A 26280-nucleotide genomic window follows, 5' to 3' on the forward strand; every position below is an offset into this window, starting at 1 on the left:
CAAATCTCCCAGCATATTAATATTGTTTTGAAGTCATAGCATGATATTCTTCAAGTAATTGTGCGAAAATTACGCTTTATTAATCGCAACTCTGTAAATTTGTGTGAAAGTGTTCATTTATTTTGGAAACTGCAGTGATATGTACCTTTTGGTACGTATTTCATGTCACGCTAAAAGTGCACCCAGGTACGTAAATGCCATGAGAACAGGTAGTAATAATTATATAACATTTTAATATCTTTCACACTTTCGGTTGCACGTATTAGGGGCCACCACAGCAAATAATCCACATATTTATTTGTCAGGTTTTATGCCAGATATATTTCATTTTAATGTAACACATAACTTTTAATTCGGGTTTTAATATTTGTATAATAATATAATATAATATAATCAGTGTTGGGGAGTAACTAGTTACATGTAAATTACATAATTTAATTACAAAATAAATGTAACTAATCTGTTACAGTTACTGGAAAAAAGATTTGTAATTAAATTACAGTTACTTATGAAAATGTTAAAGATTACAAAGGGGGTTACTTCTGAATATTTCCACACACACATACAGATATGATTGATTTCTTTCCCAAATTGCATTGACTGCTTTAAAATATGAGACACCAATGTTTCAGGAGTTTAGGACACAGAATAGGACACATAATTATTCAATAATTGTTATAAGTATAATCATTTATTTTTTAAGATTAACTGTTTTTTTTTATTTTTTAGATGCTAGTGTTTCCTGTCATAGCTTTGCATAGATTTGATTTCAGAAACAGTGTCATAGCTATTAAATGGTTTCTTGTTATGATTTTAAATCTGTATTTAACCTCAGAATGAGCTCAAAGTAAAAAGAGGCGCTAAAGTCTTATTTTGTGGTGGCTGTGCTTTAAAATGAAATTATTATAATCTTAAATCAAGTGATGAAGGATTTTAAAAGTCTGACAGTAATTAGTGTTGAGTACGTCTGTAAGGTTAACCCTGCCTGGTTTAAATGTTTCAAAATGATTATGAGTTAAAAATTTAGAAAAGTAATCAAATGAAATCACATGAAATAGTTACACTACTTATTACATTTTAAATAGGGTAACGTGTAATCCGCAACCTATTACATTTCCAAAGTAAGCTTTCCAACACTGAACATAACATAACATAACATAACATAACATAACATAACATAACATAACATATAACATAACATAACATAACATAACATAACATATAACATAACATAACATATAACATAACATAACATAACATAACATAACATAACATAACATAACATAACATAAAGTATCTATTAGCCTCATAATCAAGCTTGGTATCCAAAAAGGAAACATTGTTACTTTGTCAGTTCACTTAGCCTAGTTTTTTTGTCAAACATGCCCTTCTACCCAGATTTCTCACTTAATGGTTGTTTTCATGTTGTATTCCAACTGCAGGGGGGAAAACACTGCTTGTAAGCACCATGAAGCGGAAAGAAGAATTTCGCTTTAGGGAATGATACGTACTGTTGACATTAAATGGCACAAGCTTAATATAACGTTCACCTACACGACTCCAGGTTCCATATTTACGCATGTATTTGACTCGGGTACAAGTGTCCAGTTTAGAGAGATGCCAGGGAGTGCTATCTAGGTCATCACATGGAGAAGCTGTAAGCACACTTCACATGCTGTAGTGCACATTTGTGGCTGTATCCCAGCATGCATCAGAACTAAACCAGAGAGTTTGCTGGTTAAGATGGAAGTGACGATTTGCGTGCTTTATGCGATTGAGAGGTTCATTATCCTGGCATCTAATCCTTCGCTCTGTACAAGCCGACTGCTAAGCAGTATCCTATATAATCCGCTCCTCACAATACAGCCACACAAATGGAGCAACTCTATGGGCAGTAATATCAGAAACTTAGTAGTGCTTAAAATGGATTCTATAATGCCAGTTCAATTGGAAGCCATTAGATGAATGACTGCAAGAGGATACAGTGTTTGTCATGTAATAAATAATCTTTAGTATTTCTGAAAGGATGTTTTTAAAATGGCAGATAGGATGCAGCAGGGGTCGAGGCTACTTTGAGTGATTATTTTATGGACAGTATGTTTTTAAAGCTAGATAGAACATGGTTTTGTGCCTTTGCATCAAAATATGTTCAAGACATTACAATTTAGAAACTGGAAGAAGCTTTGAGGCCATCGATTTAATTCAAATTAAAAGGGGCAAACTTAATAGATGAACAGATATACACATTTACAATTGATAGTCTTTGTGTTATGACAAAACAGACCACAAATATTAATGACTCATCTTGCAGGTTTGTATTTTTTGTCCAATAAAATGTTCTCTATAATGAGAATGTCCTCTAAACTGAATGTATCATCTGTTTTCGACAAGCAATCGAAAGTAGCAAGTCGTGGTTGGTGGTCATGCTTTATTTCCTTTCCCAACCATCAAGTGGCAAAACAAGTGGTTTGTTTTGAATGCATCTTTACTGTTTTCATCCATCGGCTATTAAAAAAAAAGAAAAGAAATAAGCCCTTCAATGCATCCCTCCCTAACTTCCTGTTTCAGTATCGGAAATAAGGCTGGGTATTTGCGCAGATTTCACAATTAGTTTTGATTCTGATCTTGACTTGATTTGCTATCAATTCATTTGGATATATCAGGTACAGCAGAGGGAACAATATGGGGAATAAACTACAGGGAACCCTGTCAGTTGGTACATTGCTATATAATATTTAAAATGATCAAACTATTCAATTCAATTGCAATTTATTTTTTATAATAAACACTTAAAAATATATATTTAAACATTTAAATTGCACATAAGGCAATTCATTCATCCATTCATGCAATAGCTAATAAGTAATTTTATATTTTATAATACAATTCACAGAATTTGAATTTGACAGACTAATATAAAAAGTTACAATATTGAATATTTTAGAAACAAGATTGTGATTGTTAAAATGAGGATCAATTACAATCTATTAATTTATATTGTCAACCCAGAGCAGATAGGAAATACTTCAAAATCCACTCACCAAACAATTTCATTTTTTGTTTTTCTTTTTGTTGAGAAACTGAGAAAATCTGGCAGTCTAACTGAGAAAATGATTACCCTGTGGGGGAAAATCAGTGTTTAGCGTACAAATGTCCCATGCCCTTGAGCTTATATGACATTTTCTGGACAGATGTTGTTCTGAAAAGTTCTCTGATATGCTTGCAGAATGTTGACTTAGAAAAAATAGCCTGCGGTACTCATCCATTAGCATTTCCACTCTGTGTATGTTATTTTTTGGCTACACCTAGTGTGCACTTAACAGTTAAAGAATGATTTATAAATGTCAAGGGGTGTCATTTTTATTGTGACTGGTAAAAGTGGAGAAGCAGCAGCATGACCAATCAATTTTTTTCAGTAACAGCAGTTGTCAAATTAGATTTGTGTTGTTAGAGCTGATTACAAGCACTCCTCATACAGATCTATAATGCTTTGTGCTCTGGGCAGGATTGAGCAGGAAGGAGAAGGGGGAGCGAGGGAGGAGGCGCTGTTGAGTATGCGGTCACCTGGGGCGGCAGTGATCAACTGAAGAGAGGGGTTTTGATCGATATTTCTGAGGGGCAGAAATGCGATAAGTTCCGCTGATAATTCTCTCTGCACGGGGTCTCAAGTCCCATTCATACTGTATGCTGTAAACTATAGTATTCTGCAACAGAATTTGCTCACAGATATCAAAAAACAGACATGCTCAATGAGTGCTACCCAACGTACATGTATTTTCAATTGCACACTAGTGGTGCATAAATATTTACATTTACATTTAGTCATTTAGCACTTACAAATGAGGACAATGGAAGCGATCAAAATCAAAAGAGCAATGATATTAGCTAACGCAGAACATGTAGCAAGGTTTTTTTTTTTTTTTAAATATACTGTTCATTCTGATTTACTGGCTGGTATTTCACATTTTGGAATTATCACCTTGTCATTGAATGATCTGGACATTCATTCAGTAATGTTTCTAACTCTGATTCCTCTGAATTTTAAGTAAATATGGTATAAAATAAACCTATTGACAGAGGTGTCATGCATTGTATTATCACCGCATGGAAAAGAGCAGCTTTAACATTTGGTTCCATAGTAAAGAAAAATTCGTATGTATTTGAGCTACATGGATGTGGGTAGATGATGACAGAATTTTGTATTTAATGCAAATGATCTGGAGGAGGTGTAAATTTATTCAACTCACCAAATTTAGAAATGTAATTTCTGCCAATTTTTAGTTTCTTTTAAATGGCCATGACACTTTTTTTCTATTAAAGGGCACCTTATTATGCTCTTTTTTATTTGACCTTTCCTTTAGTGTGTAATATAGCTGTTTGCACATGTAAATGATCTGCAAAGCTACAAAAAACTAAATCCACACCAAAGGCAGTTCATGTCTCAAACAGAAAATAGTAACACTTTAGAATAATGATCCATCAGTAATAGGTAACTATACAGGAAGTAATGCAGGACAAATGAGTAGTACAACCTTAAGATAACCAATCAGTAAGTAGTGAATTTAGGACTGAGATTGTTCCATATTAGGTAATCAATAATTACTAAATGAGATTAAATTTATTAAGAACCATTAAAGGTGCGCTATGCAGGATTTTCGCACACAGTCCAACCAGCAGCAGCATCACACAGGACAGAGAAGATGAATGATGATGTGCATTGCAAATATTTTTTCAAATATTGTGTTTATCATGCATGAATGACATTTTTTTTATTTGTATGAATAAACAGTTATGCTAATAATTAGATTACTAGCTGTAATTTGCAAGCGAGTTTAGCCATCTTCAGTCTAGCTAATAAACAATAATTATATGTCATTATAGACATGTAATTACAACGACTAGTAATTTTTCGAGTTACAGATATCAGTAAATAAGACAATAGCAACATTAGGATGCATATTGTTCTGAACAAGAGAAAATTATTGTTTGTATTCATATCATAAAGAGATGCAATCCACCATGGGCTGTTCCTAGTGTAAAATTAATATGACATTTGTGTTCATGTTGATTTTTAGAAAAACAGCACTCTTGCTTATCTTCCTCTCTCTCTCTCGCTCTCTCTCTCTATATATAAACTAGTGCTGTCAAATGATTAATCGCATCTAAAATAAAAGTTTTTGTTTACATAATGTGCGTGTGCTGTGTATATTTATTATTTATATATAAATACACACACACGCATGTATATATTTCACAAAAATGTTATGTTTATATATTAAATATATTAAATTATATGAATATAAAATTATACATGTAAATACATGTAAATATTTACAAAATATATACTGTATGTATGTGTTTTTTTATATATGTATATATATTTATAAACACACACACACACATACACACACACACACATATATATATTATATAAACAAAAACTTTTTTTTTTTTTTCAGGCCCCAGTCTAGCCTAATGGTAAGCCAGAATTCCACATAAGCATCCTCAATGAAAAAAAAAAAAGCATGGATTGGTCAATTAAAATTCAGTGTGCATCACACAATCACATAATGGCACATGCCCCAGACTTTGCATGTTGAAAGTTAGGCACTTACCCGGTTTTGGCAAAGTTTGTCCAGTAGGTCATGACAACAGCACTGAGCATCACATCATTTTTGGAGAAGTTGCAGGGGAAGAGGTCGGTCGGGCCAATCATGGGAATACCAAAGACGTAGGGCACCTCATCTCCGTGGGCCGCATCTGACCAAGCGGGCTTCATCAGGCTCTGGCAGTGGTGGTAGAAGGCGTAGAAGTACGTGGGCGACCCATAGCGGGCGTGAAGATCTGCCGTCACCACCGAGGGCTCCACCCACTGATGATCGGTGAAAAGCGCCACCAGAGTTTTACGGCGCGTCTCAGGGTTGTCTCTATCTGCCCAGTCCGTGTACATGAACTTAATGGTTTCTCGTAGCGTATCCTTTCCCTCTGGGTAACCATAAAGACTGTCCACAAAATCAGAGACTGAGAAGTCAAAATCATTGCCCGAGACCCCATCTTCAGAGTCCACAACGTTCTCCACGAAGCGCAGCCCCTCGCCCTGGTTGACACCCAGCATGATGTCATAGTTGAGGAACTCGCCCTGCTCCATCAGGATCTCAGGGTCATCCGGAATGACATCGCCGTCAATGACTGGGCCAAAGGCGACGTGGTATCTAGCTGGCTGGATGTCTTGTTCCACCAGCTCACGAGCGCTCTTTTTTCTCAGGCAGTCTACCATGTCTAGTGTGTCCAGCACATTACAGCCCACTTTCTCTGCCAGCAGCCTTGTGTACTTAACCGGCTGGTAGTTGACGGCCCAGCTGGACAATGCTGAGCCACTCTGGATTATGGCACGATGAAACAGTCCTGCAGCAAGAGGAGACAAAATAAATGCATTTTAAACAATGCTTCTCATCAGGAATAAATGAATATAAAGCAGGACTGGGAGTTTAATGTTTTCAGCATAGTTTGATTAGTGTGATGTAGTGTCATCATGAAAATATGAAAATTAATGTCTTAATCTACCTTACAATATGAAAAAAGCTGTAGTTGGACAAATGAACCACTTCCCTTTCTTTGCAGTTTAAGTTAGCTTTCGCTAAGGTCGCTTAGTTTGTGTTCGAATATGACAACTTCCATACAGTGTTATTGTGAGAAAACAGTATGGCAAAAAAAAAAAAATAATAATAATAATAATGTGTCCAAATTCATAGTCTTTGAAAACCAGTAGTTGAAAAATACCCAGATGATCTACAGTACGACTTGTGGTGAGATCCTGGAGTGTGCATTCAGTGGATACTTTACTAATCCATGAGCCCATGTAAGAGGAGCCTTGAATGGCAATGAAGCAACAAAACTAATGCTGGTATGTCACTTGAAAGTGACAACATAATGGATGTAGTGCATCCGAATTTCATTCATACTACCCATATTCACACTATAGAACATTTTTAATGGTCAAAGCAAATGAAGTTGCTAATCAGTATGAGATTGTACACGAAACATTAGCCTGCAACCTTAGCTTAGTGCTAACTGCTTTGCCTTATAGCTTAACGGATTACTTTGCTAAAACCAGCCAAAGCTGGTCTTTCAGTAGGGAAGAGTGGGGCAAGTTGACCCACCCCCTGTATCTTGGGAACTGTACACTTTTACTGTCATGTGACCGTATATTTTGGACCCACTCATAATTTCGGCCAGACTGTGAAAAAGAGAAACACATGGGAGGAGTGGAAGGCACACATTTACTTTAAAAACAGTTTTTGGCTTGTAAAAGTAAAATTTTAGCATACCGTAGCAAATGTAATGGCTGTTACATCAAAACAAATTTATCCAGGTCTAAAAATATTTATGATGCATATTGGTGATTTTGCAACATATAAAACCATGCAAATCATTTAGCTAAATATTAGCCTGAATTAGTAAACATTTTTTTCAAAATGGCAGCTATGGGTCAAAGTGAGCCAAATGCTGTAAGGTAAATTGAACCAGAGTTTTAACTTACTGCACCATAAGGCATCAAGGTTAAGTTAAATCTCTAAAGTATAAATATTACAGAATTACAGTTTATAAAAAAAACAAAAAACAAAAAACTATATATATATATATATATATATATATATATATATATATATATTACAATCATTATTAGAATATCTTTCCACCTGTAGTCCCTAATGGCTTGTTTGTCATTGCAGAAAAGCTACCATGCCAAGAATCTTTTGACTTTTGACAGTGACATTTATTCCTTCAAGTTTTTATTTAATTTTACCCAAACAATCTCTCTGTTTAGTCTGTTTTTGGGAAGGTTACAACTTTGTTCAACATATTGTTTGAGAAATGCAAACAATTAAAGATTTCAATTTAAACTTCATTTTATGTTTTATGTTGTTTAAGTTAGCTTTAAGAAAAGAAATATTTTGTAAAAGTAAATTTGATTATTAAGTTAGTTCTAAGAAGAGGTCAATTGTTTTTTAAAATTTTACATCTACCAATAAAATCATCACCTTCTGTCCAAAAGCAAAGTAGGCTACTGCAAACAGAATGTACAAAAAAATAAATACAGTAAATAAAAAAAATAAAAAATAAAAAAATTGGAAAGGCTGTTTTGATTAGCTAGAACAAGATACCCTGATATACTCTTGATTGGGCATCACAAAAAGCTAGCCCTTGGTAACCCAAAGGGGGACTGAATCTTTTCACAACCACGAAACAAACAATAAACACACATGTGGCTGCTGTGTATCATTGACCAACAGAGGTGACTTTTCACAACCAAATCAAACAGCATTAGTTTTTATTCTCAACAGTGTCAGTGAAATCACTCTCTATTCCACTATGCAGTATTCACAATAAGGATTTAATGAATGAGCTTGTGAAACGGAATGAGTGAGGGATTGGAGCAAACGAGCAAATGTCTGCCCACCAATCAGATTTATTTTCGCTGCGTTATATTCACGGTTAACATTTTACGGGGAAATAACTTTTAATGAGCTTTGCTGTTTACATAGGATGTGTTCTTGGAGTCAAAAACAGCTAAACAGAGCCTAACAAAATAAAACACAATGCACAGGTCTTGAGAATGCATTTAAACTTGATTCTGCACCTTAAAATGCAATGCTCATGGAGTAAAACACTTAAAAAACAGCAACACACTGACAAAAGGTATCAATCATACTCAATCATACATTGACCAATAATAATAATAAAATTTATGCAGGTTGAAGAATGTATTTTGCATGAATGGCTCCAAAACTCTACATTTTGTTTAAACAAATCGGATTGTTGTGGATTGTAGGCCGGAGATGTGGAAATTATGTGGAAATGAAAACAATATACTAAATTCTAAGGAAACATTTTCTCTTTTTTACATATCTGCCACAATAATGTCTTTGTATTATTTTCATTTAGGGGCTTTTTCTAGCAAATATTGATATGTGAATAATTTCACAAAGCCATATAATTAAATCAATATAATTTAATTTATTGACAACCTATTATAAAGTCGCATTTAAAAAAGATGTGAAGCCTTCTGTTATTATTTGAAGATGGTGAACAATTAGAGAGTGTGAGCCTTTAATTAAAATACTTTAATGACCAGCAAAACACGTTTAGGTCTAAATATTTTCTCAGTTTGTTTGCATTGATCTCACATAATCACGGCTGCCAAAGTAACACAGAACGCAGAATATGATTAAACCTAATCATTGCACAAACATGGGCACAGATGGCCAAGGGCCGAGGAATGCAACATAATTTCATCCACTCCGCTGAAACGTTCACAGCTATAATCTACACCCACATTTGTGTGTATCTGAATGTGCTGAGATCCGGGACTCCAGGACTTTTTAACATGCACATGTCAGCACTCGAACCTTTCAACACATCCTCTGCTCTCTACAGCTTAGATCACCGATAAGAACATGCAAACGGAATCTAATTCTTCAACTACACTTACACTCCTACTCCTTCTTTATCAACAACAAAGAAGCCTGGGCTCAGCAGTGCGTAGGTAGCGCAATGTACCACACATCCCAGCAGCGAGAACTGTTTTGGCCTCCCTCCCACCTTAATGACCGCTCAATATTACTATTACCACCCCTCTGCAGTGTACACAGCTAGAGACTTAGAAATACCCAAGTGAGCTAGCATATGCATGCTGTTCAATGATTACGAATGCCTCAGAAATGTTTGAGTCTAACAATCGCAGAGTCTAAAAAAGTTATTTTTCTCCTTTGTGCTCGTACTGGGTTTGTTTTTTTTGGAGACTCCCTTCTTCACCCTCCTTTGGGCACTTTCTTACCTGACTGCACAATTGATCCGCAGCGAGGCTTTTCTTTGTTGGCCCACTGCACACTAAGGAAATTTACCCACTACTTAGGTTTCCTAATTTCCCCAAAGATAACATTCTGGAGGCCAAGCGATGAAGAGAATCCGAGGCAGTTGGAAAATCCAGGACTCGCACCTTGCAGATGGGCAGGCTGTGATATTTCCAATTCAACTAACCTGCGTAACCTTTCATTTTTGCAATTGCTCTTCTGTTGAAGCGGTTGGGGGAATGTGCTGGTGGTGTGCTGTCAGTGCAGGTAGACTGTTAACACCTGACACGTGTATTTGTGTGCGCGTCTGTGTTGGAGGCTGAGAATAGCTGAGCTCTTCGCTCCGCTGCAGGCGCTCAGGACAGGACAGTGGCCAGACTCCCAGGGCGAGGGAGCAGATGTCAAGGATATCGACTCTCTCTCCAAAGGGTGGCTGTAGGATGAAAGATAGCCACCTGGGGCTCGGGAAGCCAAGGCTTTATCTGTTCCCTTCCTCTCTTTCCAATGGCCCAGCTTTTCTGAGCTCTAAATACGCAGTAAAGTGCTAGGCAGAAATATTTAAATTCATGTATTTGAATTGCATATAACATTTCCATCCATTTGGATTACAGAGTTGATTCATGTCTACTGAGAAAACAGTGAAATGATCTACTTATTGCTACGTGATTTCTGCAGCCTCACAAATACTTTCATCATAACTAACACAACGAAAACATTATGTAAATAAGAGACTCACTGAGCAGTTTATACTCTGTCATTGATTATGAGGGGAGTTTTGGAAAAAATTCAGAAATCGACTGCTCCAGCGATTATGAAGAATACGATCTTTGATCACTTTTTCTATATCGAATAATCACAATATAGAGCAATTAATATAGAGGAAACCGCTTTGCAACAAAGAACATCTGTATGTAAGCCCTTGTATTTACACTGAATAGGTCATGATGCTCTTGAAATGTATTTTGCATTTAGATTTTTATATTGTGTTTCTCAAGGTTTTTTTCCAGCAAAAAAGGTCTTTTATTATCTGATGGCAGGACAAACCATAAGGAAATCATGATGTTATGATATCCCTAAATTAAAATCTTGGACTTTCAGAAGGGTAGAAAAGAATAATTCATATTTTAGTTTTAAGTTTGATACTTGCAGTATGTTATTTATTGCAGAGTAGCCTCTCATATGTGTAAATATCAAGAACATTTTGATTCTCAGTTGCATGACCCCTTTAAAATTAAGATTTGAATCCGTTATCACATCAAGATAATTTAAATCAGAATGTCAATACGAGAATAATGAACTTTAGTATTAGAAAAGAACATCTCTGTTTGTCTTACCAATGTTCAAGCTAAGACACATTGCTCCAGCCACATTGCAATGAAATCTCTTCCATTGCTCTGTATGCTTGCCTTATGAATTACACATTTCAGAATGAAACAGCATGTGAAATCAAGTTTGCGTAGCTAAAAGCATCTGCATTCATTTATGGTAAGAGTTTCAAACCGTCATCACAGGCGCACCACAGCATCTCAACATGGCAGAACACTAGTTCATTCATGGCTAGAATTCATGCTCACCACACAGATCACACAATCATTGAACTTTATATTACCCCTCCTTTTGCGCACCCTCTGATCAACCAGATGGTGCAAGTCTAAAAACAGCAAACAATATCTGACGTTTGATTGTAATGCTGACACTCTGCATTTGTTCCAGGGCGAGGAGGGAAACATGAGTAACACGTGCATGTATTTACTAATATTAGCATTACAATCTGGGCCACAAATGCTGTCAGAGTGCTAATAAATATGCAGTACAATTCCACCCCGGTTCCTGATCCTAGATCAGCAGAGGGGTCACCAGGGTGTCTCAGTGATTCATATGCTGGATTCAAGAAATTATTTCAGGTGAAGGTCACCATGGTATTCTACATTTATGTGCTGACAAAGAGATTGTTCTTTCATTAAAAGCCAATTGTGTTCTTGCTCATATTAGCAAAAAAGCTAATCAAGCTAAGTATTTTGTGCTTACATGTTACACTTAGACATACTGTCATTTTTTATTGTCATTGTTGTGTCACATTTATGTTCTATTTCAACAAGAACACGATTTGGTGCAGATTGACAACTCAACACATTAGCAAACTGATTACAGATGTAATTAGGTCTCCCTAGTGCCGACCTGAACCGTTAGCATTGCACATCAAATTTGTGAGCCCTGCACAGGCGACAGATAAAGGCAATTCTCTCTAACTACACTTAACATCAGAGCAGAGCACCTCAACTGCGATCAGTCAGGGAGAGGCTTCGGTGGCAGATTGAGGTCATGGTGAATTATGACAGGAGTTGGAGGTAATCACTCATTTGGCCTCGCTAAAACACGCTGCTTTGCTCTGCTTTCGACCTCAGCTGCCACCATCCTCAAGACAGCGGTGAAACGGTAGAACAGAACATGCTTATGCTGCTGCGAGCTGAGGATTATTCACTTCAGGTACGAACCTGTGACCAGTGACCTTGCGGAGTGACGAGCGCCTGCTCATTTCAGACATTTCCTAGCTGCAACGATAACGAGCCACACTCAAAAAATTATTACTGCACATCTTTACTATGAGACAGGTCACTCAGAATTCAGTATAGTTTCACCATGGACTACATCCAATTCATAATAAAATGTTGAGGAGAATCTTTATTTTACTCAGCTCATAAAGATTGTGTCCTAACTAGATGTGATATAATAAAAGTTTCGTATTTCTATGGCATTTTGATATTCAGCTCCGTCCCCAGAGTGAAATCTTTATCCAGTTGTATATACAACTCCAAATATGTTCTGATTGACATCTTGTGACACTGCCACATAAGTGACATGTTGTAACTGCTCTGCATGTAACAGTCAGTGTTGGGCACGTTACAGTTACTAGTTACTTCTCACAAATAGTAACTGAGTTAGTAACTGAGTTACATCATTATAAAAGTAACTAATTATCAGGGAAAGTAACTATTGCGTTACTTTAAAAGAAAATTCAAATGTCAAATAACTTTGGATGCCCCCAATATTAAATATGTTAAATTAATGAAATGAACACTAAAAATAATAAATTATTATTATAAAACATTGTACATTAATCAACACTATTTATCAATATTTATCAGTCAAGCATTATAATATAATATTATGATAATTTAATATTATATGATGATAGAACTTTAGGAATTAGAATAACCAAGTATGAATGCATATTTGTCATCAATATAAAACACACTAAGGATTAATGAGCTGCTGGGTTCATGAATATTAATCACGTTGTCGGGGGCGCTCGATTTGCTGAAATCAAAACAGAGACGATAATAGGTGAGCGCCAGCCAATGAGATTGTCCTTTGCGCATTAGTTCCACCCACTAACAGGGACCCCGGCAAAAACTGAAGAATTCCAAAGGAACTCTGTTATTTGACAGGAAAATACAACAAAGAATATCGTTTACATGTAGCGCGTCAATTCTGCATGTTATGAAAGACTCTCTTGCTCTGTATCTTTCTTTGCGTGCGTGTATGTGAGAGAAAGCGACGGCGTTGTAACGGGGGAAACAGTCATTTGTTTGATCACTCGTTACTGAAAAAAATAACGCCGTTTATTTATAACGCCGTTATTCCCATCACTGGTAACTGTATATTTGTGTAGCAGAGTTTTAAATGGTTTTACATGTTACCTTGTCCATTTGAACTCCTATTAAAATGGTGTGTTTGTCTTTAAAGAATGGGACTCTAACTGTCATGTGACAAGCACTTGACAGGAAGTAGGAAGTGGACTCTCACATGCTAGATGTAAAAGGAGCAGTCTGGCATAACAGCAAGGGGAATTGATGCTTAAATGAAACTCAGTTGACGTCATCTACTGCCTGGATTGTGAAGTACTCTTGGTGGACACTTGCCCTTCCAGGACCAACACTTGCACTTGGGATTATAACACTTTGGATTGTATACAGGTGAACACATTGGACTGTCAACACATTGGGAGTTGCCTCAAGATGTAAAGAATGTAAAAAATGTAAAGTTTTATGGTAAAGAACCAGCAGACTCGAAGCGTTTAACAGTCTAAGAACTCTTTGTATATGTTGTGTTGTTTCAGTTCTGTGTTATTTGTTTGTGAAAATACATTTTTGTTATTGTATATCTGCTATTTCATCGTCTTCTTTGTTTACACCCAGTAAACAGGTACACATAGAGCCGAGTGTTACTGTCTATCTGTCTATCTTATCTGTTCTATCTTATCTGTTGTATCTATCCATCTATCCATCTATCTATCTTATCATATCTATCTGTCTATCTTATTTGTTCTATCTATCTATCTATCTATCTATCTATCTATCTATCTATCTATCTATCTATCTATCTATCTATCTATCTATCTATCTATCTATCTATCTATCTATCTATCTATCTATCTATCTTATCTGTTGTATCTATCCATCTATCTATCTTATCATATCTATCTGTCTATCTTATTTGTTGTATCTATCTATCTGTCGTTCTATCTATCGTTCTATCTATCTTATCATATCGTTCTATCTATCTTATCTATCTATCTATCTTATCATATCTATCTGTCTATCTTATTTGTTGTATCTATCTATCTGTCGTTCTATCTATCTATCGTTCTATCTATCTTATCATATCGATCTATCTATCTATCGTTCTATCTATCTATCGTTCTATCTATCGTTCTATCTATCTATCGTTCTATCTATCTATCGTTCTATCTATCTATCGTTCTATCTATCTATCTATCGTTCTTTCTTTCTGAAAGTGGGCTAGACTGTTGCTCTTTCTCAGAACTGCAGATGAGATAAGCCCCACTTTCATATCCATTGGCTGTTACACACACACACACACACACACACACACACACACACACACACACACACTGATTATGTGTTTTAGCCCGTCTGTGCTCTGGGCTCATTCTCCTGAGCCGTCTCTCCAGCACAGCTAAAAATCCCTCCCAAGCATCAAATCCCTCTCGTCTCTCTATAGCTGTTATAAAGTGGGATCCCTCCGCGGGACAGCCTCTGGTTATGCCCAGCATGTCATTACCGCCCCCTTTTCTTCTTTTCCTGCCGCCCCACTCCAACCCTCTGACAGGTTTTACATAACAGACCACAAGAACAGAGTTGTACTCATCAACACAGTTTACTGTCACCATGCCACACGCGAGAGCCGGTGCTACAAGTGACAATTCCTCTTTATTTCCGCTCATTTCTATGACTCAGAAACGTCCGTCTCCATAGCTACAGCTCATGCGACAACAATGCACGGAAGGTAGCAGCTGAGGTTTTGTGGAGTTCATTTTCCGAGGCAGCCAAGTGATGCCTATAATGCAACAAATTGCCTCCAGGGTCAGGCCGATTTCTGAAATACCATAATGTCCTTGTTTTCCTCACGATAGCAAGACGCTATAGATTAGGCGAGCTGGCTGGCTGCAAATCAATTCCATTGCAATCACAAGGGCCAAACAGCATTTTACAATTTTTTTTTTCTTTCCATGGGCAGTGCTATAGAATATTACAGTCTCATTGGGATCGGGCTGCAGTGCGAAATGTGTGAAATGAGCTGGTGGATTATGTAGCGTCTGATGCTGCATGCTATCAGCAGACTGTATCATAAACAATTGAACGTGACATCAGATGCTTCAAACGGGTCACTAAACACTCGCTACTGCTGGATCAACTCACACGTGCCAGAGACATTTGCTCATTGCGTAGTACCTGTTACACGCCAGTGAGATAAGAGAGTGAAAACAATACTGACACAGACTTGCCCATGTGTTTTCCACCAAATTTAATTAGAGAAACATCTGCAAACCCAGAGGACAAATACCTTAGGCTAAATAGAAATAGACAAAATGAAACATCTTATAACATGCAAACTGAAAGACTGTTTCACAAAGCTTGCATAAGTGAAGCTGTAGCGTAACCGCAACAGCAGGCTCACATTCTAAAAACTATAAATAGTTTTCAGAGTATTTGTAATTAACCATAATTTGTAAATAGCCATAAATTATAAAATGTTAATATATATATATTTTTTATTTATTTAATTTTTTTAAATGATCAAGAATTGGTCATCAAGAATTATAAAAAAAAAAAAAAAACTTGACAATCATAAAATTTGCATAAAGAGGGACATTACATTTACACCCAAATGTTAATTACTCTATATGAAACCCAAACTGCAAATTGTAGCTAACCAAACAGCTGTTAATCGCCTGGATTCAGTGCAGTGCTTGGCAAAAATAGACTGGGCGGCATAATGTGCTATGCACTTCTGTCACGCAGCATCGTGCTGCTTATGTACACTGTGTGAATGCTGTAACCTGCTAATACTCTGTACTGAAATTAACATAACGAATGTATCTGAGATAATGTAGCCTTGGACAATTTTGATGAGAATCTTGGTAAATCTGAGCACAGTTTGAGACATTGACATTTACAGTCTTCTATAGCTTTTGTATGTGGACACCCACTTAATTAGAACTTAAAGGCATCTTTATATGTAATTTCATATACTGTCTTTAAAACTGTACTGACCAGCATTTAGGGTAAAATATACTTTAATATAATTTCTATTGAAACTTGTGTGTTGTGTATTTAAATAATATTTGTAATTATATTATTTCTAAAGATTAATTTGCAAGTTAGTAACTTCTTTAAAGGTGTTCAAATCCATAAGTATGTTTACTCTCTGATAAATGAGGGGATATGGTGATACAAGACAATGAAAATTATTCAATAAAAGATAAGGATATGGACATTCAATCCCACATCAAATTATAAAGCAGAATTGGATACATTACTGAATAAAACGGTTGAGAACAAATAAATTCAAGCTAAATTCAAGCATAAATGATAAATTTGATAAATGATGGTCCCAGGAATACCAGTACTGTATGCTCTTCCAAAAAAATCATAAATGTATTAATTTTCTTTATTTACTAATATTAAATAATATCCTAAAACTACAATTTTACAGTAGCATATGGACAGAAATACAGTGCTTTCAGCTGATAGGCATCATCCTGTTTCATTAAAAACAGGATTGCCATTTTAATCGATTTCATCAGCTATGCTGAATTTTTGATTCAGAGGAGAGTTTTGAAGATCATGTAGTGTTTAATCAATTTAAAGTGCAAGGAAACCCACACAATAGTCTTCAATCAGCGTATAAGGTAAAACGATTAGATAATCAACAATTACTGAATCAAACATATACGAGACAAAGAAAAATCTTGATTGAATGTGTGGTAACTTACAATATTTTTTTCTTGACAAACAAAGGATAGGAAATATTGGAGGACCATTTATATAGATTCTTCATTAAGAGAAACTTTTAAGCATCCTGCTGTATTTATTCACACAAGATCGTGCAATATGGCAAATAAATCTGATACAGTATAGGAAAAGAAGCAAGCATTTATAAAGGGTTGTGATCCATGTAGAAATTGTAGTGAGAATTGTGAATTAGATTGAACTATTTCACAGATGTACATCCAAGAAAAATATTTATGTTAGCTCATTGATCAGATGTTCTACAACACATGTGATCTATATGTCCTTGTCCATTAATATTGGAAAAATGTCAAGACATGTATAAGTGAGCATAAATCAGCTATTAGGAGATGTGATGTCAGTTCACAGATCACAAGACATTTTTATGATTGTAAACATGATATAATACAGTTAGCCTGCATAGGAATGGAAAAAGCTGCAAATCCCAGAAGAGATGAAATTACAGCAAGAGGCCTATTGAATGTATCGGTTGAAGGCAGCAGATGTTTCCTCTGGGCCTCAATGAAGATTTCAACCTCTTCTCTTTCCTTTAACCTCACTCTTTCTAAATAATGACCTGCCTTGTCTTATGTAACCTTCCTCTGCTTATGCCATGCTGAATTGTTATTCTATTGTACAGATGGCGATACTCATTAATGAATGGCATTTGTTGCCTGATGTGTCAGATCACTACCTATTTTTATTTTTACTCAAATGTGTGTTAATGTTGTTTGATGATTGACCTCCTCGTCTCATTGGAAGACATTGCAAGATCTGAATTGGGTCTGATAGAGGAGACATACACAATGTGCAGTGTTGGGAATCCTTCATGATGGCTCTGAAAACCTCTGCTCTAGGTGATGATGATAATAACACTACATGCTTGATATATTGGATCACATCATACATGCACTTAAGTTGTGTCTAATTGAGATCGTTAAACAATCAGTGATTAAATCATATCTGTGGAACACCTGTGATGAGAAGTGGATAAACACCTGGGAACCATTAGACTGCATTTTAAAAGAACTGTAGAAGTGTGAGTAAACGATTCAGTGAAGGCGGCGGGGAAAAAAAGCATGTGCTGTGCTGCAAAATTTTGCAGACCATTTTGTTCTTTCGAGACTAAAAGTTATTATTTTTACAGATCTATACACCCTGAGTTGGTAGAGCGCAGTGAGCTTTAAATGTAGTATTGAATAACATGCTACAGTTAGAATTCTAATTATAACAAGTGCTTTAGTATGTTAGTAAGTACATCGGTAACACGTTAGTATAGGGACCAAATCTCACTTTTAACTAGTTGCTATTAGCATGCCTATTATGAACATACTAACTGTTTATTAGTGCTATAGTGTATAAATAATATATAGCCTAGTATAGAATTATACATGACCATATTCTACATCCCTAACCCAATACCTAAATTTAACAACCACCTTACTAACTACTAATAAGCAGCAAATTTGGAGTTTATTGAGGCAAAAGTCATAGTTAATTGTTTGTTAATGTTAACGAGAATTGGACCTTAAAAGAAGGTATTGTGACCAAAACATCACAATAAATGTACTACTTTAAGATTATTACAAATGATTAATAAAACATTTCATTTGACATTATTAAAAAATGCACTATTTTAAAGAAACAATCATGAACGGGTACTGTCTTAAGTACTTTTCTTCACAAGTGATGGTAACTACGTTTGGGATGGAATAACTTGGTTGTCAAGGAAACAACAGAACAAGACCTATTCACATATTTCAGTTGAGTGTATATCATCTCGTTGCATTTTCAATGCTGCAATCCAAGCTTTTGGTGCGGATTTAAGCTTGTTTTAATGCTTTTTATTTTATTTTTATTTTTTAAAAAGAACACAAAAAGTGTACTGGCCACCTGTTCATTCAAATTACAACATTTTATATTTCTATATTTGGTTGTACTACCTATTGAACATTTACATTTAAGCAATGCTTTTTTTCATGTGACTTAGACATGATAAATGCCGTCATTAAAAGACCTTAAGAAACACAAATCTGCACTTGTGCTTTAAGGAGATGTGTCAAAAGAGTGAGCTGCTCGCCAAAAGCAATTTCAGCATAGACAAGCAGCAATGAGAAATGCATTACACTAAAACAGGCACATCCATCTGCAAATCATGTCCACATGACCTGTACCCCAGACCTTTGTTCCAAGTTAGGGTGATTTGCCGAGTGGAAAAAGCTTTCACACAAAGCAAAACAAAACCAAACTCTGACGTCAGACTCAGCTCTGCACCAAAAGCTGTAATCTGAAATTCAACAGGCAACTTCATTTAATCAGTCATTTAAGCAGTCTAGGAGAAACAAGTAAGAGGTCATTTGTAATTTTTCTTTCCTATGGGAAAGCATGCATGAATATTAGCAAAATGCACAATGCACTTGCTGTTTCCACTCAATATCATCACAATATCAGATTTACAAACTTTTTTGTTAGCCGAACCTTTTAGACATAACCCTTAGATACTGTTATATTTTAATGACACATTCACGTTCACGGTTCTCTGATGCTGGTTAATGGTCACGTGAAATGCAAGTAAACAGCTATAACATCTCATCTTTTCTTTAGATTTTGTTCCGAAACATGGTCTTTATATTGTGATTATTTTGTCATGTTATTTAAAATGAAATGGAAATTGCTGAGACATCCAGACACAATGAGCAAAGACTCTACAGCTAATGGAAATGGTTACTTTAAAGGTTTTTACCAACCAACCAAGCATACTACAAATAACATTACAAATATTTATGCTTAAATTCTTCACATTCAAGCTCTTATTTTAGCAAAGTAATTGCTGTAAATGCACAAAAATGTTGGAAATGATATGAATGTGAGCATAAATAAAAGGAAGCTAGTGCACGTTAATGCATGCTAAACTCACAGTGCTTGTAGAGATGTAGAGAAACAGCATTTACTGTGAACCATCCGCTCTGTGATATTTCACAGTTTATTTTGATTAATTTGTTTATTTTAATGTTACATTTGATTTAATTATTAGTTTTCATCAACTCATGAACCCCCTGCAGTTCCCTCACTAGCCCTCAGGATTCGCAAACCCTTGTTTGGCAAAGATTGCATTAGCGTTGGACATTGATTTGGCCTTAGGCTTTGTGTATGATAATTACAAAACATGCAACAGAATATATGATCACAACTGAGCAAAAGCATAAAAATAAAAATTGCACAAATGTATAGACTTGTTTGTTAATCTATGCATAAACAACAGTAGGACGCATATTCCCCTACAGCGCGAACTGTGCGTTTTCTTTTATAATTCAAATAAGCTTCGGAGATTAGGAGTGTAGTGCACTACCCACGATTCCTCTGTGGTTCATCTTAAAATAGACCTTGGTTTTAATTGCTTTCAGGGTAGTGCATGCAGGGGCCATTTGAAGTAACTGCACGTTTGCTTGTGCTTTCCAGCCGCAGCTGTGAGAGTCGGTGAGAGAGTTTCTGTGTGCACAGAGAGAGAGAGAGGGGGAAAAGTGGAGCAACAGCCCTGGGGCCGAGGAAAGAGAGCGAGCGGCGTCCAGATAAGGAGTGATTCATGAAAACGAGAAAGGTCTGGCTAAGAATGACCCGATCGACAGGGTCTGGCTCACGGGATCGATGTGTATTGCCTGTTGCGGCTGATACCTCCCACTAATCACAGTGTGACACCGGCGGTCAATAGTGTGGCCTCCTTTGCCGCCCACCGAGACCTCTTCCCATTCATACCCAGCATTGTTTTAATCACCAGTCCTGTTAATCTCATTTCTTCCCCCTCGCTCGTTCTCCATCTGTTCTTGTGCTCTGCTTCCTGTCCTCCATCAAAAGCTCTTTCTCACACCCCTTTCTGATGCATTACTCTTTCACTCACCTTTTCCTCTCTCTCTGCTTTTGTACAGGCTTACATAAGGTGCTAATAGACTGGAGTGTGCAGCACTGCTCAGTGTTTCAGCCCAGTCCAGGCCCACTTCTGAGCTGCGGTAAAGCCCAGACTCTCGCTGTTACAGCTACCGGAAACGATTGGGGTTATTCATTATTATTGGGTTATGACTGGTTGTCTCAGTGACATATCTATGTGAGTTTCTCCTTCTAATCTCAGTACATTAAAACACTTGTTAGTGTGTGTATGAACATGACTTTTAATAGATCATCACATGCACTTTTACTTAGGGAAATTGTTACTTTCTTTAAATTTTATTCCAGTAAGTAAATAATTAAATAATTAACTAATCAATTAATTTACATTTTATTTAAGGAAATATCAGTGAAAGTTTTTTTTTTTATTTTCTTTTTAAATCTGAATACAATTTTGCTTTTCACATGCTAATCACAATTCAATATGCAAATGCACTCAGATTTTTTTTTTTTTTCAAAAGGTACACCTAAAGTGTCCAAATTAGTACCTTAAAGGTACAAAAGTGTACCTTTTAAAAAGGTACTGCCCCTGTGACAGCTTTTGTGTGGTATAAAGAAGACTAATACATATGCTAGTTAGGCCTCTAACACTAGCTTGCTCTATTATTTTTCTATCCCATCTGTTTTCTTTTTATATTTATTATATAATAATAAAAAAAAATAAAAAAAAAATCTTGCTACGTGTACTGCGTTAAGCTAACTGAGCCTTGTTATAGCACTTGCATATCATCACTCTTTTGTTGATCTTGATTCCATTGTCCTCATTTGTAAGTCGCTTTAGATGAAAGCTTCTGCTAAATTACTAAATAAAATAATGACATCATCACTGTTATATTTTTAATGACAAAACGAAGAGTCTAAATAGAGTTTGTACGTTCAACAGTTTGAACACAATTTACTGCAGAGTTAAAACTAATGGAGGAGAAAAAGAGGAAAAATGCATTTCCTGAAGGCAGCATTAAAAAGTGTTAAAGGTTTATTCAAGTTGAGGTTTTATAGGCTCTGTGTAAATGAAATGCTGCAGCAGAGCCACATATACAGTATATCATTATGACATGTCTTGTTTTCTGTCAGCTGTGTATGAAAATCAACACAACACAAATCATATCAAATCAATTCTAAAATAGCTCTTTATACAATAGAGATTGTATCAAAGCAGCTTCGTAGTATTAAAAAGGGGAAGTAAAAGAATCAGTGATGCCAAATTCAAAATATAAGTCAAATTTGGCTGTGGAGCAGCTCTAAAAAGACAATATTGTTTAATCTTTCCTGTGTAAATGTGTCTGTAGATGGTTAATTAGATGCAAGAAAGAAAAGATCAATCCCAAAAAAAAGTCAAAATTCAGTACACAAATATTATAGTGGAACATCACTGTTGGTTATTAGTATGTGATGAAAAATGTAAACATTTACAATAACAAAAATGCAATAAAATTGTCTATACATAATCAGTATGAAATTAGCCTGCATGTTAAGCGGTTTGGCTGAATTAACCTCAGTGATTTGGAACAAACCCTTGTCTGAATGTTTGAGGAATATCAATGCATTGCATAATGCACATCTACACTAGACAGTCAACGAAGACTCCTTTCTATTTTGGGAGAATTGTATACAAAGCCTCAAAATAGATGTGCAATTCTTGCAGATCAGTCTCAAGGAGGAGGAACACGTCAGTGGGACTGTGGTGTAGTACGTAAAGCATGAATCATATTTTTAATGTAACTAGCGCAAGAGGGAATTGCAAGTAGCAAACAAATACAGCCATTCAGCTGTGAAGCAGGGAAGGATTGAATAGCTCAAGCCTGTGCTGAAGCGTGACTCACAGACAGATGGGGTGACAGACTCACAGTTTAAACTATGGAGAGCTCAGGCGTATGGAGCAGTTAAATCTGCGACAGACAAATGAATGGAGATACACAGACGCACTCCAGCCAGACCATCAACAGATACTTCCACCTGGATAGTATCTGGATGCTCTTTGGTTTCCAGTCTGATGATCACCCGACATGGAAAATGAAACATACAGTGTTCTATGCAAAGATAACATATGCATGCAAGGTAAAAACAATGTATCTTGTCTATTGTGTTTCTGTACTTTGGAAATATAAGAAAAGGGGAGAAAGGTGAGATGTAAGGAATGGTTTAGGGGGAGAAATAAGAGAAGTGGTGGAAAAATTCATTTGGGATATTGTCAACATAATCTTACTGTTACGATCGGAGCTCCCGCACAACACCCTCTCCGCCACCAGAGGGAGCCATCCCCTGAATATTAACTCCCATTCGGACTCAGTTTCCCATCACCCCTCATACCTGGGCCTAATCACCTTGCCACACCTGCACCTCATTCACACACCCATACATAAGCAGCACACTTCCTGACACTCATTGCGAAGTCTTGATTTGCCCCGGCTGTCATTCTGAGCGTTTCCATACCCGTGTTTACTTTCCTGTTGTTATCCCGGCCTTGATTCTCGACTCTGTGATCCCTCTCTGGTTGCCCTGATTTGGACTGTTTCCTGGACTCTGATCGTAAGCCGCCTGCCTTGACTATTCTGCCTGTTCTCCCGACTCGTCTCTGCCTAGCCTACTCTGTTCCCGTTGCTGGCCTATTACCCTGTTCTGTTTGACCATTCTAATAAAGAAGCTGCAAATGGATCCCGATTTGTCTGATGATTGCGCGCAACAGAAGACTTCGCCAAACAGCGATCCAGCAGCATTGACTCAGCTGACCACTGAGCTCACGGCTCAAGCCTCGCAACTTGCTCTGCACCAACATCAGTTGCATCGACACCACACTCACCGGCGAACTTCTCGCAGCGTTGCAAGGTCTGCGTGGCTCAAGCACAAGCCACTGCCAACCCGCCACCCGTTCCTAACAACCCTCCGGTCATGCAAGCTCCCTCTGTCAACCCACGACTCGCCCTGCCTGAGAAATTTGACGGTGACACCTCTAAATGTAAGGGCTTCCTGTTACAATGCTCGCTCTTCGTCAGCCAACAACCGTCACTTTACCCCACTGAATCCAGTCGCATCGCATTTGTGTGTTCATTACTCACCGGCAAAGCTCTGGACTGGGCTACTGCGGTATGGAGGACCGATGGTTCAACCTTCCCTACCTTCGACTCATTCCTCCAGCACTTCAAGGAGGTGTTTCAACATCCAGCTGAGAAAGGAGAAGCGGGTGAGCAGCTTCTCACAATTTCACAGGGTAGGAGAACGGTGGCTGAGTATGCCCTGTCATTTCGCACTTTGGCAGCGCAAACCACATGGGTAGAGGATACCCTGAAACTGCTGTTTCGGAGGGGTCTGAACACGGAATTGCAATCTGAGCTGGCGTGTCGAGGCGAAGGGAGGACCCTGAGTCAATTCATTGAGCTTTCCATCCACATAGACAATCTGATTCGCTCCCGACGCCTGCACGATCTGTGCCTCGCTCACCACCTAAACCTCACAATGCTGTCGAGCCCATGCAACTAGGGTTCAGTCACCTCACTCCCGAGGAGAGGGAACGCCGCCACGAAATCAACTCTGTCTGTACTGCGGTCAAGCAGGCCATATGAAGAACACCTGTTCCGTTCGGCCATCATCAGATCAGCGCTCGGTGAATGACATTACTCGCTCTATCTATTCAGCCTCTAGTATTATGCTACCTGTTGAACTTATTTCCCTGAACCAAGTAATTCAGACAACGGCCCTTCTAGACTCAGGAGCAGCTGGAAACTTCATAGACAGTGTGTTTGTCAGCCAGCATCACTTGAAACTAAAACCCTGTGCTTCCTCCCTGGCAGTGGAGGCGCTAGATGGTCGCCCTCTGGGCAAAGGAATGATTCTCTGCATCACCGAACCCCTAACACTGCACATTGGAACCCTGCACTCCGAACAGATTCAGTTCTACGTCATACAGTCACCCAACCATCCGTTGATTCTCGGCCTTCCCTGGCTTCGAACCCACGATCCGCAAGTATCCTGGAGGCAAGGACAGATTACAGAATGGGGGCCAGCGTGTCGAGAACATTGTCTGTCCAAACTCACCAGACTACCCAACACAACCACTACTCCCCTTACCGACACTCTCAACTTACCCTCTGAATATGCAGATCTCATAGAAGTCTTCAGCAAGAGGAGGGCCTCCCAGCTTCCGCTCACCGCTCAGTCGATTGCAATCGATCTCCTGCCGGGTACTATTCCACCCAAAGGAAGGATTTTCCTCTGTCCCAGCCAGAGTCAGAGTCTATGAAGACCTACATACAGGAGGAATTAACCAAGGGATTCATCAGACCGTCCACCTCTCCGGCATCCGCCGGGTTCTTCTTTGTGAAGAAGAAGGACGGGGGCCTCAGACCATGCATCGACTATCGAGGTTTGAATGAGATCTCTGTGAAATTCCGTTACCCACTACCACTTGTCCCTTCAGCCCTCGAACAACTACGGCAGGCAAAATACTACACCAAACTCGACCTGCGGAATGCCTACAATCTGATTCGCATCCGTGAAGGGGATGAGTGGAAAACCGCCTTCTCAACCACTAGTGGGCACTATGAGTACTTGGTTATGCCCTTCGGGCTCGCTAACAGTCCTTCAGTCTTCCAAGCTTTCATGAATGACGTCTTCCGTGACATGTTAGAAAAATGGGTAATCGTGTATATATAGACGATATACTGATTTTCTCAGATACTCAAGAGGAACACGTACAACACGTCCGATCAGTTCTCAAGCGATTGCTACAACACCAGCTTTACGTAAAGGCAGAGAAATGTGAGTTCCACCAGACCAGCACCTCTTTCCTCGGTTACGTAATCAGTCAAGACGGAGTCGCTATGGATGACAAAAAGGTCCAGGCAGTACTCGACTGGCCACAGCCTCAAACGGTAAAGGAATTGCAACGCTTCCTGGGGTTTGCTAACTTCTATCGACGTTTCATCAGAAACTTCAGCTCCATCGCTTCTCCGCTCACCACCATGACCAAACGCAACACCTCGCGCCTAGTATGGACACCCGAGGCTCTCCAATCATTTAAGGAACTAAAGACTCGCTTTACCTCCGCACCCATCCTTCGGCACCCTGACCCAGAACGCCAATTCACTGTCGAGGTCGAAGCTTCAAGTACGGGGTGGGAGCCGTACTATCCCAACGCCATGGGGAGCCCAGCGAAATTATACCCGTGTGCCTTC

General features: G+C 37.8%; 1 protein-coding gene across 3 annotated transcripts in view; it reads right to left on the reverse strand.

Moving 5' to 3' along the window:
• Positions 1 to 26280, reverse strand: part of nlgn3a (neuroligin 3a) — a 214960-nt gene that overhangs the window by 22912 nt on the left and 165768 nt on the right. For all 3 annotated transcript variants that reach the window (XM_058797606.1, XM_058797605.1, XM_058797607.1), the window contains one exon: positions 5616 to 6405. In XM_058797606.1, coding sequence (XP_058653589.1) covers positions 5616 to 6405 — 790 coding nt within the window. The remainder of the gene's footprint in view (positions 1 to 5615; positions 6406 to 26280) is intronic.

The sequence above is a fragment of the Onychostoma macrolepis genome, chromosome 14 (assembly GCF_012432095.1).
Source record: "Onychostoma macrolepis isolate SWU-2019 chromosome 14, ASM1243209v1, whole genome shotgun sequence".
Taxonomy (NCBI): Eukaryota; Metazoa; Chordata; class Actinopteri; order Cypriniformes; family Cyprinidae; genus Onychostoma; species Onychostoma macrolepis.